This window comes from Oncorhynchus nerka, linkage group LG10 (genome assembly GCF_034236695.1).
Source record: "Oncorhynchus nerka isolate Pitt River linkage group LG10, Oner_Uvic_2.0, whole genome shotgun sequence".
Classification (NCBI taxonomy): Eukaryota; Metazoa; Chordata; class Actinopteri; order Salmoniformes; family Salmonidae; genus Oncorhynchus; species Oncorhynchus nerka.
In genome coordinates, this window is record NC_088405.1 from 38,438,675 (window position 1) to 38,453,322 (window position 14,648).

Consider the following 14,648-nt stretch of genomic DNA (forward strand, 5'->3'; position numbering starts at 1 on the left):
TCCACAGAGCTCTTAGTATAGGTCACTTAAGCTCATAGCTTCAAGTCTATTAAGAAAAGAGACTGCAGTAACTAGAGTGGTACAGTATACACTAAGTGTACAAAACATTCCTAATACCTTCCTAAGATTGAGTTGCGCCCCCTTTTGCCCTCAGAACCGCCTCAATTCGTCGGGGCATGGACTTTACAAGGTGTCAAAAGGCATTCCACAGGTTTGCTGGCCCATGTTGACTTCCTACAGTTGTGTCAAGTTGGCTGGATGTCCTTAAGGTGGTGGACTGTTCTTGATGCACACGGGAAACTATTGAACGTGAAAAACCCCAGCAGCGTTGCAGTTCTTGACACACTCAAACCGGTGCGCCTGGCACTGACTACCATACCCCGTTCAAAGGCACTTAAATATTTTAATATCACCCTCTGAATGGCACACACACGATCCTTCTTTAACCTGTCTCCTCCCCTTCATCTACGCTGAGTGAAGTGGATTTAACAAGTGACACCAATAAGGGATCATAGCTTACACCCGGATTCACCTGGTCAGTCTATGTCTCAGAGTTTGTTCGTAATGTTTTGTACACTCAGCGTAATTCAGATACACAGCAAATGTTACTTCTTTTTAATCTAAGGCAGAGGAAGAGACTCTGGGGACATGATGTTAACCGTATCCTTTGATGTGTAAGTAGAGGAATCGAGCACAAATTATACACAGGACCCTTAAATAACGATGTCTGGAAGGACGTTTCACTGTGTTCCAAATGAGATACATCATCTAATAATGGTCCATAATATGATGTTTGATTGAACTTGATTTCATTACACAAACAACAGTGTGCTTTATGTGCACGTCTCTGCCAACAGCTTGATCCTATCGGTCTTATTCCGTCTCCGCGGTTATAAGAGCATTCGGCTCACAACCACCAGTGAAATGTTGTAGAAACAAATGTTGCATGATGGTTTTTCGGGATCATCGCCTGTCAGTCACCGTTCACTGTTAGTCCACACCGGTTGTTTACGAAGCATGTGACAAATCAAATGTGATTTGTCCAGGGAGGGAGTTTGACCGGACCTGCTCCCCTGGGTGTTATTGGATGGTTGTAGATGGGTTTGATTTGCACACTTTCCAGTTCCGTTCCAGAACGGCTGCTCAGGGATGATAAAGAATGGTGCTGGATGGAGCCGGGAGCCCTTCGGCCAGTCCGCCAAGGGACGTTAATGTGTATGTGTTCCTGTGAGTCTCTGTATCGTTGTCGTATGCATGTGTACGGGCGGAAATGGAGGAAAACTCGCCTCCCTGCGGACCTGGCATCCTTTCACTTCCTCCTCTCTACATTTTCCTCTTCTGTCTCTGCTGCTAAAGCCACTTTCTACCACTCTAAATTCCAAGCATCTGCCGCTAACCCTAGGAAGCTCTTTGCCACCTTCTCCTCCCTCCTGAATCCTCCTCCCCCTCCCCCCCCCTCCTCCCTCTCTGCAGATGACTTCGTCAACCATTTTGAAAAGAAGGTCGACGACATCCGATCCTCGTTTGCTAAGTCAAACGACACCGCTGGTTCTGCTCACACTGCCCTACCCTGTGCTCTGACCTCTTTCTCCCCTCTCTCTCCAGATGAAATCTCGCGTCTTGTGACGGCCGGCCGCCCAACAACCTGCCCGCTTGACCCTATCCCCTCCTCTCTTCTCCAGACCATTTCCGGAGACCTTCTCCCTTACCTCACCTCGCTCATCAACTCATCCCTGACCGCTGGCTACGTCCCTTCCGTCTTCAAGAGAGCGAGAGTTGCACCCCTTCTGAAAAAACCTACACTCGATCCCTCCGATGTCAACAACTACAGACCAGTATCCCTTCTTTCTTTTCTCTCCAAAACTCTTGAACGTGCCGTCCTTGGCCAGCTCTCCCGCTATCTCTCTCAGAATGACCTTCTTGATCCAAATCAGTCAGGTTTCAAGACTAGTCATTCAACTGAGACTGCTCTTCTCTGTATCACGGAGGCGCTCCGCACTGCTAAAGCTAACTCTCTTTCCTCTGCTCTCATCCTTCTAGACCTATCGGCTGCCTTCGATACTGTGAACCATCAGATCCTCCTCTCCACCCTCTCCGAGTTGGGCATCTCCGGCGCGGCCCACGCTTGGATTGCGTCCTACCTGACAGGTCGCTCCTACCAGGTGGCGTGGCGAGAATCTGTCTCCTCACCACGCACTCTCACCACTGGCGTCCCCCAGGGCTCTGTTCTAGGCCCTCTCCTATTCTCGCTATACACCAAGTCACTTGGCTCTGTCATAACCTCACATGGTCTCTCCTATCATTGCTATGCAGACGACACACAATTAATCTTCTCCTTTCCCCCTTCTGATGACCAGGTGGCGAATTGCATCTCTGCATGTCTGGCAGACATATCAGTGTGGATGACGGATCACCACCTCAAGCTGAACCTCGGCAAGACGGAGCTGCTCTTCCTCCCGGGAAGGACTGCCCGTTCCATGATCTCGCCATCACGGTTGACAACTCCATTGTGTCCTCCTCCCAGAGCGCTAAGAACCTTGGCGTGATCCTGGACAACACCCTGTCGTTCTCAACTAACATCAAGGCGGTGGCCCGTTCCTGTAGGTTCATGCTCTACAACATCCGCAGAGTACGACCCTGCCTCACACAGGAAGCGGCGCAGGTCCTAATCCAGGCACTTGTCATCTCCCGTCTGGATTACTGCAACTCGCTGTTGGCTGGGCTCCCTGCCTGTGCCATTAAACCCCTACAACTCATCCAGAACACCGCAGCCCGTCTGGTGTTCAACCTTCCCAAGTTCTCTCACGTCACCCCGCTCCTCCGCTCTCTCCACTGGCTTCCAGTTGAAGCTCGCATCCGCTACAAGACCATGGTGCTTGCCTACGGAGCTGTGAGGGGAACGGCACCTCAGTACCTCCAGGCTCTGATCAGGCCCTACACCCAAACAAGGGCACTGCGTTCATCCACCTCTGGCCTGCTCGCCTCCCTACCACTGAGGAAGTACAGTTCCCGCGCAGCCCAGTCAAAACTGTTCGCTGCTCTGGCCCCCCAATGGTGGAACAAACTCACTCACGACGCCAGGACAGCGGAGTCAATCACCACCTTCCGGAGACACCTGAAACCCCACCTCTTTCAGGAATACCTAGGATAGGATAAAGTAATCCTTCTCACCCCCTTAAAATATTTAGATACACTATTGTAAAGTGGCTGTTCCACTGGATGTCTTAAGGTGAACGCACCAATTTGTAAGTCGCTCTGGATAAGAGCGTCTGCTAAATGACTTAAATGTAAATGGGGGGAGAACAAGGGAGAGATAATTGAGCGCATGCACTTCAGTTTGACCATAATCCTTTAAATCCTCATGAAAATAAATATTGGTATACAGACACCATTTTAGCACAGCACCTCCCAGACCCCACTGACTCCATGATCTCTCGATGTTCAGTGTAACTGGGATCTTTTGAGATTATTGGATTGGATTGGGCCGGGTTTAATTAACACGAGTAATCTGATTTTCGGGGATGGTGGGGGAGAGCGCGTGTCGTGTGGATTAAATGTGTAGGGACAACACAGACATGGGATAAAGAGGCTGTTTGGCTGCAGAGGGGAAAGGGACAACGGAGCGTGCTTAGACTGAACATGGTGGCTAATCCAGAATAGGTTTAGCCGGCCTGGGCACGGTATAATGTGGCTCAGTCTGTGGTGATTTGTGCTGTCAGGGCCGGGACAGGGGCCCCGCTAAACACACTAATAATGTCCACACAGGCAGCCAAGCAACACTCACTGATGTAATACGATAGTAATAATGATAATAATAGCTGTAGAGTGGTCTGGATGGAAGAATCCTATTGGAAACTGGCTCGCTGCTGTTCTTATCTGACGCTGGTAGTAGCGCTGGGTTGGGAAGAATACGTGAGGAATGGGAATTGTTCAGAGCCTGGTGCTACAAGGTATTGCAAGGAGACATCACTCAGTATCACTGCTATATGAACAATTTGGGATATGCTGTATTTTTTTGTTCCCCCTACAGGCAAACTATGATGGTTATGGATATTGCATTATGTGTCTGTTAAGCAACTACACTCTTAGGAAAAAAAGAGAGAAGGGTTTCAAAAGGGTTTTTCGGCTGTCTCCATAGGAGAACCCTTTTTGGTTCAAGGTAGAACCCTGTTTGGTCGAGGTAGAACGTGGAACCAAAAAGGGTTCTTCAAAAGGTTATCCTAATGGGGACAGCCGACTATCTATCTGAGGTTTTTCTAAGAGTGTCGAGACAACACCAGCGATGATAATGATAAAAGGATGTTTTGCGATTGGGAGAATATGCAGGTCTTTTTCTCCATTTCCTGGGACGTTGATTTTCGACCAATGGGATCATTCGGTTGTGAGGGGAGTTGATGCGCCAGTATTTGGCATCAATCACCCTGCAGTCTTTGTTCAACTGTCCACTGTATGAGAGTTCTGTCTCTCCCTGCATCTCCCCAGGAGTTTTAACACTGGGACTGGCAACGCTGAGAACTATTTGTTCAAAGCAGGCAGTCATGCACCCTGCAGTGTGATTCACAATTTTTCTCGGTCTGGTGAAAGTGACATCTCCCTCCTCCCCCACTCCTCCTCCATCTTGCCCTTCTTCTTTGCTTCTAACCCTCCATACATTGCACACTTTTCATCTCCTCTCTTCCACCTCTCCATGCTCTTTTCTCTTCTCTTCATCCACCCCCCCACCTTCCCTTTCCTACCCTCCCCTTTCCCCTCCTCTCCTCTGAGCCCCTTCCTACCGTTTGACCCGAGCCAGTCGGATGACTGTTAGTGTTCCTCCAATCACCTCACCCCACAGCAGTAAATCCAGTCCTCGGCAGCCCCGTGAGCTGAAGTCCCCCCTGCAGCGCCATTTCTCAGATACTAGGACTGCTCCTGGAGTTATGGGGATACTCTCAGCAGGCTATATATGGATAGGGTATAAAGATTTAGTTGGGTATATATGGATTTTTACTTAGCAGGAGGATCCTTGAATCCAATATGAGGGCATTCGACGAGTAGTTTTGATTGGTTCAGTCGGTCAAGTGGTAAATGGCTGAATATGGTGTAAAGGCTCAGGGGCTAAGAGGCAGGAGCTACAGCAGTCTCAGTTATCATTATAGCCTCAGTGATGATGATCTAATGATGTCGATATGTCCCATGAGACACTTTGACCCCGGGAACTCGCCCTTCACCGTGCTTTTAACCACTCTGGGCGGATAAATAAAGGTCCCGTCATTTCAGAATGGTCATATGCTATAGCTGAGAATTGTAGTTGTACTTGGCAATCAGCCCTCCCTCTCCTTTGCCTCTCTTTTCCTTGCCCTCTCACGCTCTCTCCCCCTCCTTCCACAGACAAATTCTCTATCTCGCTCTCTATTTCACCCTCATCTCCTCTCTCCCGCATCCTCTCCAGCTTCCTCACTCTCACTCGCTTTCCCTGCTATCCCTCTGCCTCTTTCAGTTCGGGCTCCATTGAACTGACTGGTGATGTTCTGCGTGGTCGTCTCTCCCTGTCACACTGTTACATATCTGTAAGAGATCCAGATCCGCCTCTGGCCATAGCCCTCTTACCCTCCAGCCCTGACTATTAGTGCTTGTCACACAGTACAGCAGGGTCACGGGCCCCCACAGGCCACTAGCGGCCCCTACCGGTCCCTGTGTGAGCCTGTGGGTTAGCTGGTCAGGGGAAGTGGTGATAGAGAAGGACAGCTGTGTAGAATACACTCACGGCCATGAACACGGACGAGGCATCATAGAGACACGGAGCTACGGAGCCGACCCTGCTCACTCCCACACCAGGCCTCCGACGGTGCCCATTCAGTTCTGCGGCTGCGTTGATCACAGTGCAGCCAAATCAATGGCACTAACTTTCATGTGTCTTGAAGTGGAGGGATGTGAAAACATTTGGTCCTCACCTCCTATTCACCTCGCTACTGGTTTCAACTGCCCCATGCCGTTTTACGAAGGGTCACAGTGCAGCCAAATCCACGGAGCTCGGCTAACGTTCTTATTTCTTGATGGATATGACGGTGGAAGAACGTATGTTTACCCGACCCTGAAAGAGGAGCAAACTCATTCCCAGAGAATCATGTCCATAGTTGTCACGATGATGTGTGTGCTCTCAGTGTGACGTGACAGCATAGTAACGCTCCTGTGTGAGGCCCTGTAAAGGGCAATAATATGCTTCCAGATGTGTAGCACAGATGCAGTGTGATGTTGAAGTTTTCCTAATGAGCGTCTGCTACTCTAGTAGTATGACATTAAGAGAGAGAGAGAGAGTCATGCTGATTCTCTCGCTCCCCGTGAGCGCTACGTGTGTTTTGCAAATTCGGAGAATGGTTTGCACGACATAACGTTTTTGTTGTTGTTGTGGACCATTGTTCATGTGGTAATGAGCATTGTGCGCGCGTGTTTTGTTTTCGGTTGCCCAGATACAGCATACACATGAGGTCCACTTCGTTTTCTTTGCTCTTAGACTGTCACATTCAGTACATTGTTTGTTTTTCGGAATAGTATGTGAAATACGATACCATATGTTGTGTCTGACCCTGGTATCTTTCTCTCTTCACCCCCCCCCCCCTCTCTCTCTCTGCCCACCTCCACCACTCTCTCCCCCCCACTGTCTCGTTGTCTCTCTTCTCCATGTCCATTTCTCTCTCAATTCAAAGCATTGAGTACAATTGCAAAATCTTATATACTCTCTCTCTCTCTCTCTCTCTCTCTCTCTCTCTCTCTCTCTCTCTCTCTCTCTCTCTCTCTCTCTCTCTCTCTTTCTCTTCTAGGATCTGAAGAAGGTGCTTTCTTTCCCCCCATACCCTGGGGAGTTTCTGCACCCGGTCGTGTATGCCTGCACGGCCGTTATGTTGCTCTGCCTCTTCGCCTCCATCATCACCTATGTCGTGCACCACAGGTATAAACCCTTGGAATACCGTGTGTGTGGTGGTGGGGGGGGGGGGGGATATGTGTCTGTCTGCGTGCATGTGTACAGTATGTGTGTGTCTGTTTGTTTAGTTCTGTGTTGAAAAGGATTTGAAGTGAGTTCTCATCTTCAGTTAACTAACCACGCTTGGTAAAAACACACACACATCCAGGTCATGTATCCATCACAACACACCGCCTCTCCTTTTTGGGATTTTTCCTTTCTTCATTTCCCTCCGTCATGCTCCTGGGTTGTGAGTCAGCCGCTGTGGGCCTGACTCAGACACCTGAACTGGAGGATTGATGTGTGCGGGCGCCTGTGTATCTCAGTGCGGTTTAGAGGGATGTGTGCGCGTGCGTGAGTCAAACTACCCCTACTCCATAATGGCCAGACCACCTCGGTCACCTCTCTCCGTATGGTCTTTGAATCCCCGGGGGCTGTGCTATATGTCCCTCCGTCTAGTCGTCCTCTACTGATGATCCAGTGTGGTCTCCAGGCAACCATGGATAGCTTGTTATTTGTTCGGGCCTCATTTTCCCTTTTGAGTCTTTGTTAGTCACTCACGAGCAATGGAGTAAGCGACCGAATGTGACAAGCATTCATTCCTTCTATACCTTCACTGTGCTGAGGATAAAAGACCAAAAAGAAAGTTGTTCCGTGTCTCTGACACGACAGATGAAATAAACGAGACCTTTTTGATACTGCCTTCGGTTCTGATGGGAAGTAGATAAGTGTAATGGGTCGTGAAGATCTATGAGCAAATGTAAGTTTGGCATCATTATGAGGCCACTCTGAGAAAGAGAGGGAAAGGAGATATTGACTAAATGAAGGGCTATAGACGGGTTGGTTGTTCAGAAACTAAACCGATGTGTGCGCAACTATGGGGCGACAGACAGGGTTTTGGCTTATGCTGTTGGCAACATGTAAACTATATTCCGTCTCCAATGTTTAGCGAAAAGACATTCGTACAATGAGCACTCGTTGTCTCTCAAATACATTTTTACAGTTGTAGGTTAACTAGCTAGCGATTTTTTTTTTGTCATATTAGCATTGACATAAAATCAGTCAAAACACCTCAAAACAAGACATGGTATTAAGAACAAGATGAAACGAGCCACTTAACAATTCCCCACATTGGCAGCTTCTTGTCATTGTTGGTAGCTATCTATGCGCGTCGTTTTCACGAAGTTGTCACCTAACCCCGTCCACAAGGGTAGATGGACGACGAAGACAGGTAACTGCAGTCTGGGAGGAGTGATGTCGTCGTCGGCGCCACGACTGCGGGTCGGGAGACACCCTGTTCTCAGAGGGAACGAGCCATCGTATCACAGCTGCAGCAGGAGTACAACGCTACAACACCTCGCCTCCCTCCATGTCCAAAGGCGTAACAACATAGCCAAACCGTGTCTTCCTTACTGTAGAAATGCTCTAAGGGCGACATTCTGAATTGAGATCCGTGCACACCAGTCTCCCATTGATGTCAGTGAACGATTTACGCGAACGTCTTGAGTTGTGAACGCAGGTCTCAAATCAGAAAAATGTCCTAAATGTGTAGAAATAACGTCACTGACTGTCATAACGTTAGTGTATTCCAAGCAAGGGGAGTGTGTAGTTAGTGTAGCACCACTGAATAGTTCAGGTGGTGAGCTAACACAAGTGCTAATTCCACAGGGGCGAAGTTCACCCTTCGGAACGTTCCCTCCCCTCGGCCAAGGAGAACGAGTAAGGGGTCAGTTTTGCCACACGTGTACTGTAGAGGTCATTCCAGTGCTTCACTGACTCCTATAAGATTAGTGTATTTCAAACAAAGGGAGTGTGCATTGACTGAATAGTGACGCTGGTGAGCCTATTATCAAGGGTTTATTCCATTTGGACTCCCAAGTTCACCCTTGAGAATATCCCCTCGGGCCAAGGAGAACAAGTGAGAGGTCAGTTTAGCAACATGCTCTCCCGGGGGAACGAGGAAGTGGAGGGGTTCCAGGTGAATGCACTTGACCCAATAAGAGCCCATAGCCAGGCCCATGACAAGCACTGGGAGGCAGGCAGAGGCTGCAGTGATTTATGGCCATCTCCTAGAGCCTCCTTGGTTGTAGTTTAGCACCTAAAAAGCAGTTCTTCCTCTCCTCTTTGGCACATAACACTGCACACTAACTCAGACACGCCTCACAGGATACTGCTGCTCTCTCCATCTCCCTCTCTCTCTGTCTGTATGTCTCTCTCATTATCACTTGTTTTCACTAATTCTCTCTCTGGTCTCTCTCTCTCTCTGGTCTCTGGTCTCCCTCTTCCTCTGGTCTCTCTTACTCTCTTTCAGTCTTGCGCTCTCTCTCTCTCTTTCTCTGGACAGAGGTTGCTTTCCTATACATGTCTTCCCCCTGGTGTATAATGGCACTGGTGAAAATGATGAGGATAATGCTGATTTAGGATACTGGATAGATAGATTATTTGACCTGGATGCTGCATCCGGATTGGCTAACCCACATATTCTTAGTATTTTTTCCAACTGCTGGACACAGAGTGGCAATATAGGTTAAGTGCCATGCCTAAGGGTCTCTCTCTCTCTCTCTCTCTCTCTCTCTCTTTCTCTCTTTCTCTCTCTCTCTCTCTCTCTCTCTTTCTTCAGAATGGCATGGCTCCCAAAGGTTTTACATTTATCTTCGGTAATACTAATTACCCCCCTCAAAGACATTCTTTGAAAAAGTATACTTGGTCATAACAGACTTTATATGGGCAAAGAAAACTCTTAGAATCAAAAGGAAGGTTCTACAACTTTGTGAGTTTGAGGGTGGTTTTAACCTTATATCGACTCACCACCCAAATCAAATGAAATCACATTTTCAAATCAAATCGAATTTTATTGGTCCCATACACATATTTAACAGATGTTGTTGCGGGTGAAGTGAAATGCTTGTGATCCTAGCTCCACCAGTGCAGTAGTATCTAAAAAACGATTCACAACAATACGCACAAATCTAGAAATATATAAATATTAGATCGAGCAATGTCGGAGTGGCATTGACTAAAATACAGTAGAATAGAATACAGTATAGATATGAGATGAGTAAAGCAGTACGTAAACATGATTAAAGTGACTAGTGTTCCATCATGGGCTTTTAACGAGATATAGTTAAATGCCGTAAAGAGAAACAATGGGTACATATTTAAGCTGCACGTGCTCATCCCCAGAAACTGTCTACGTGTCTATTTTCAAAGGATAAAGTTAAGAACATTATAAAAAAATATGGAAGACATTGAAACGTATTCTACAAGAACCAATTATCACTCCCTTAACTTCTTGCGTCGAGCCATTCCGGATCCGGTATCGTGACTACAGCCTCAAGCTCATTACCATAACGCAACGTTAACTATTCATGAAAATCGCAAATGAAATGAAATGAATCTATTTGCTCTCAAGCTTAGCCTTTTGTTAACAACACTGTCATCTCAGATTTTCAAAATATGCTTCTCAACCATTGCAAAACAAGCATTTGTGTAACAGTATTGATAGCTAGCGTAGCATTTAGCGTAGCATTTAGCGTTAGCATTCAGCAGGCAACATTTTCACAAAAACCAGAAAAGGATTCAAATAAAATCATTTATCTTTGAAGAACTTCAGATGTTTTCAATGAGGAGACTCTCAGTTAGATAGAAAATGTTCCGTTTTTACAAAAAATATTATTTGTGTTGACAAATCGCTCCGTTTTCTGCGTCACGTTTAGCTACGAAAAAAACCTGTATCCAGGATTGTGTAAATCTATCCGCAAGCTCATTAGCATAACACAACGTTAACTATTCATGAAAATCGCAAATGAAATGAAATTAATCTATTTGCTCTCAAGCTTAGCCTTTTGTTAACAACACTGTCATCTCAGATTTTCAAAATATGCTTTTGAACCATAGCTAAACAAGCATTTGTGTAACAGTATTGATAGCCTAGCATAGGATTTATGCCTGGCTTTCAGCATGCAACATTTTCACAAAAACCAGAAAAGGATTCAAATAAAATCATTTACCTTTGAAGAACTTCAGATGTTTTCAATGAGGAGACTCTCAGTTAGATAGCAAATGTTCCGTTTTTACAAAAAATATTATTTGTGTTGACAAATCGGTCCGTTTTCTTCATCATTCTTCATCACTTTTGGGTAAGAAAAAAACGAAAATTAAGTCATTAAAACGCAAACTTTTTTCCAAATTAACTCCATAATATCGACAGAAACATGGCAAACCGATGTTTAGAATCAATCCTCAAGGTGTTTTTCACATATCTATCGACGATAAAATCCTTCGTGTCAGTTGACTTTCTCTTCTGAAGAAATGGAACGCGCATGGACCTACAGATTACGCAATAATTTCGACACAGGACACCGGGCGGGACACCAGGTAAATGTAGTCTCTTATGGTCAATCTTCCAATGATATGCCTACAAATACGTCACAATGCTGCAGACACCTTGGAGAAACGACACAAAGGGCAGGCTCATTCCTGGCGCATTGACAGCCATATAGGGAGACATTGGAACACAGCGCCTTCAGAATCTGGGGCATTTCCAGTATGAAACTTCATCTTGGTTTCGCCTGAAGCATTAGTTCTGGGGCACTCACAGATAATATCTTTGCAGTTTTGGAAACGTCAGAGTTTTGTCTTTCCAAGGCTGTCAATTCCATGCATAGTCGAGCATCTTTTCGTGACAAAATATTGCGCTTAAAACGGGCACGTCTTTTTATCCAATAATGACATAGCGCCCCCATAGGTTGAAGAGGTTAAAACACAAACCTATGAACAATACTCGGATAGTTTTTCAGAATCCACCAATAAATTGGTCCACATGGAAAACTAAAGGCATAGATCACTTGGTAATAGGAAAAACATGTATTTCCATGATAGAATTTTAAAAAGCAGTTCTGGAGGTACCAATGTATATCTTCACATGCAACTTTGATATGAAGAAATGCCTATTTGAAATATTTTGGACATCAGAGCAATCGTAAGGAATTCCTATTTGAGTCAGAAAATGATATTCATATGACAGGTAAGATACACGAAACCTTGCAGAGAGCCTATCCAACTGACAACTATTGGAACCAAGACTTAAAAATAACTGATGTTGGCACACGGTGGAGGGAATGTTGGAACATAACATAACTGCGGTGAACAAAAATGGACAATTAATCCCGAATAAACAAATGTATAGGATGTATTACACGAGACTAAATTCAAAAAAAATGTGGACAGCAGAGTCATGTCTTAAGTGTAAAACTAACAATGACTCAATAATCCAGACCTTCTGGGAATTTGAGGCCATGTGGCAGAGAGTGACTTTCACCTCATCACGTTATTTCTATTTTCTCATCCCATCTGTTTTCTGTTCTTCCCTGTATATGATCTGAACGATGAATTGCATGACATGGCTGTGCTTTAAAATCTGTGTATTAATTCAGGGGATATGTACATTGCATTTCACCAGATTTTCACCTCATCCCCATATTTCTCATCCCCTTATATCCTAATAAATGACCTGCATGATTGAAGTGGGTATTTTGAAAACTCTAAAATGTTCAACATCCTCTCCATCAATCTGTAATCCATTCCCCTGATTCTCTGTGCTATTCATATTTATTTGACTGACTGTGTGGGTTTTTCTTTTGGCAGCACAATCCGCATCAGTCGGAAGGGATGGCACATGCTCCTCAACTTCTGTTTCCACACGGCTCTGACCTTCACTGTGTTTGCCGGAGGCATCAATCGAATCAAATACCCCATCATCTGTCAAGCAGTAAGTGCACTGCCTTTTCATTTCCGCCCTCTCAAAGCTCTCCGGTGGAAATGATTATGAATGTCTATTGAGGTGCTCAGAGTGCACAGTGCAGTACGTATAGCTCCCTCTCTCTCTCTCTCTCCTCTCTCTCTCTCTCTCTCTCTCCCTACACAGTGTTCGACAGTACAGTACAGTCCATCCAGCTTAATTTGCCTACCCTACAGTAGATGAATGAATACTTTATCTAGCTAGCTGTCTTCCTCTGCGTTTCCTATTAACATATTGGCTGGCAGTACCTATCCTGTGACGAAAGCCAGGTTGCCTGTCCCTCCAGGGGTTTCCCGACCTGGCCCCCAGGGGATTTTTACCTGGCAGTTTGTTGTCCTAATGATGGTGTTGTTTTGCCGTCGTCTCAAGGGGAGTAGGAGTATGGCTGCCGTTACTGATGTTGCCTACCGCTTGGCTCTCTCTTCCTCCGTAGGTGGCACCTCCGTCTCTTAGCCTGAGGCTTGTGAACGAGAATGAGAAAATACAGAGAGAGCGAGAGAAAGGGAACGAGAAAGAGAGAGCGAGTGAGGGAGAGAGATAGGTGGAGAGAGAGCGAGACACAGGCACCAGTAAGCGCTGCGGGACGCGGCTGGTTACGAGGCCTGTATGCCGGTGTGGGTTAGCTAACGGGTCACAGGAGTGCTTTCTTTCCTGCTGGGAGCATTAACGCTTAGCTCTGAGATGTTAGAAAATGGAAGAGATCAGGGGAGATGTGTCAACGTGAGAGGATCCTGCCATACGTACTGTTTTTAGGGCCGAGCCTGGAGGCAGCGAGGGGAAGGATAGCATTGGGGTGGCTAATTGGTGGTGCATGTCAAGACCTGAGGTGTATCCTGAGTCCTTACTTAAAGATAAAGCAGATGGTTGTAGACATCAGGTAAGAGAGGTTTCAGCTTTTGAATAGAGATGCTTACCTCTTAGTCAATCTTTGGCTTGACTGATACTCGTGTGAAAGGGTTATTATGGTTTTTGGGGAGTTTTGATTTCAGGGTTAGCGATAGACTCAATCTTGTCTTGACAAAATAAGGAGTAAGAAAACCAGACTCGGGTATGCATGCCCATTGTTGTTTTGGGGGAGATTGATAGGAAGACGTTACAAAGAATGGATACTGGTTGATGTGGAGTTAAAACGTCAATCGTGTCTTGACAAAATAAGGAGTATGAAGACCAGGCACATGGCTACATTTTGAGAGATTGACGGCTAGATGACACTGTAGGTTTAAACAAGAGTTAAGATACGTCCATTTGAACACGTCATCTTGCCTCTGCGATCTCTCCTCAGCGTGTGGAGCATTTAGCCAGCTTGTCTCTCGTTCTACCTTTTCAGTTGAGGTTTCGAAGGCTTCAAACTCACCCTCTATTCTTTTCTGGTCGGAACCAAGTCCGTCAGTGAACCCGGGACCCCCGGGGCTGCTGCCTCGCCCTCCTGTCACCAACAGTTTTAGACATCTTCTTGTTCTAAAACACAATGAGTCCACCTCAGTGTGGAGCCAAACACATCGATCACCGTAGCTCACTGTAGCTCATGGAAGCCAACAGTGCCTGGCATGCCTTGGCTGCCTGTCAGGAGGGTTGGCTCGGACAGAGAGACAGCTAGCTAGGCTAGGCGCCTCTGGTTCATGCCGCGCCCGTCAAGCAAGCGTCGACAACTACATTGTGTGACAGTTCAGCCGGTGTTGCGGCTTGAAACCCCCCCCCCCCCCCCCCCTATCGACCCACCTGCTCCCCCACTGCGTAATGGCACATGATTAGCATATTCCCCATCAGATTTTTCCGTCCACATGGATGCATTGGCAACGTGTGCTCTGAATGACATGCAGACATCTTGCCGAGATGCCACAGTTTGAGAGATGCCTGTAAAGCAAAGGACATCTTGTGTGGATATTACCCCTCTCCCAATGTCATTAT

General features: G+C 46.4%; 1 protein-coding gene across 1 annotated transcript in view; it reads left to right on the forward strand.

The window, feature by feature from the left end:
- The window catches only part of LOC115134910 (adhesion G protein-coupled receptor A3-like), a 277,905-nt gene that overhangs the window by 238,598 nt on the left and 24,659 nt on the right, over nucleotides 1-14,648 (forward strand). The window contains exons 15-16 of the mRNA XM_065023285.1: nucleotides 6,801-6,928; nucleotides 12,587-12,710. Of these exons, the coding sequence (XP_064879357.1) occupies nucleotides 6,801-6,928; nucleotides 12,587-12,710 (252 nt within the window). The remainder of the gene's footprint in view (nucleotides 1-6,800; nucleotides 6,929-12,586; nucleotides 12,711-14,648) is intronic.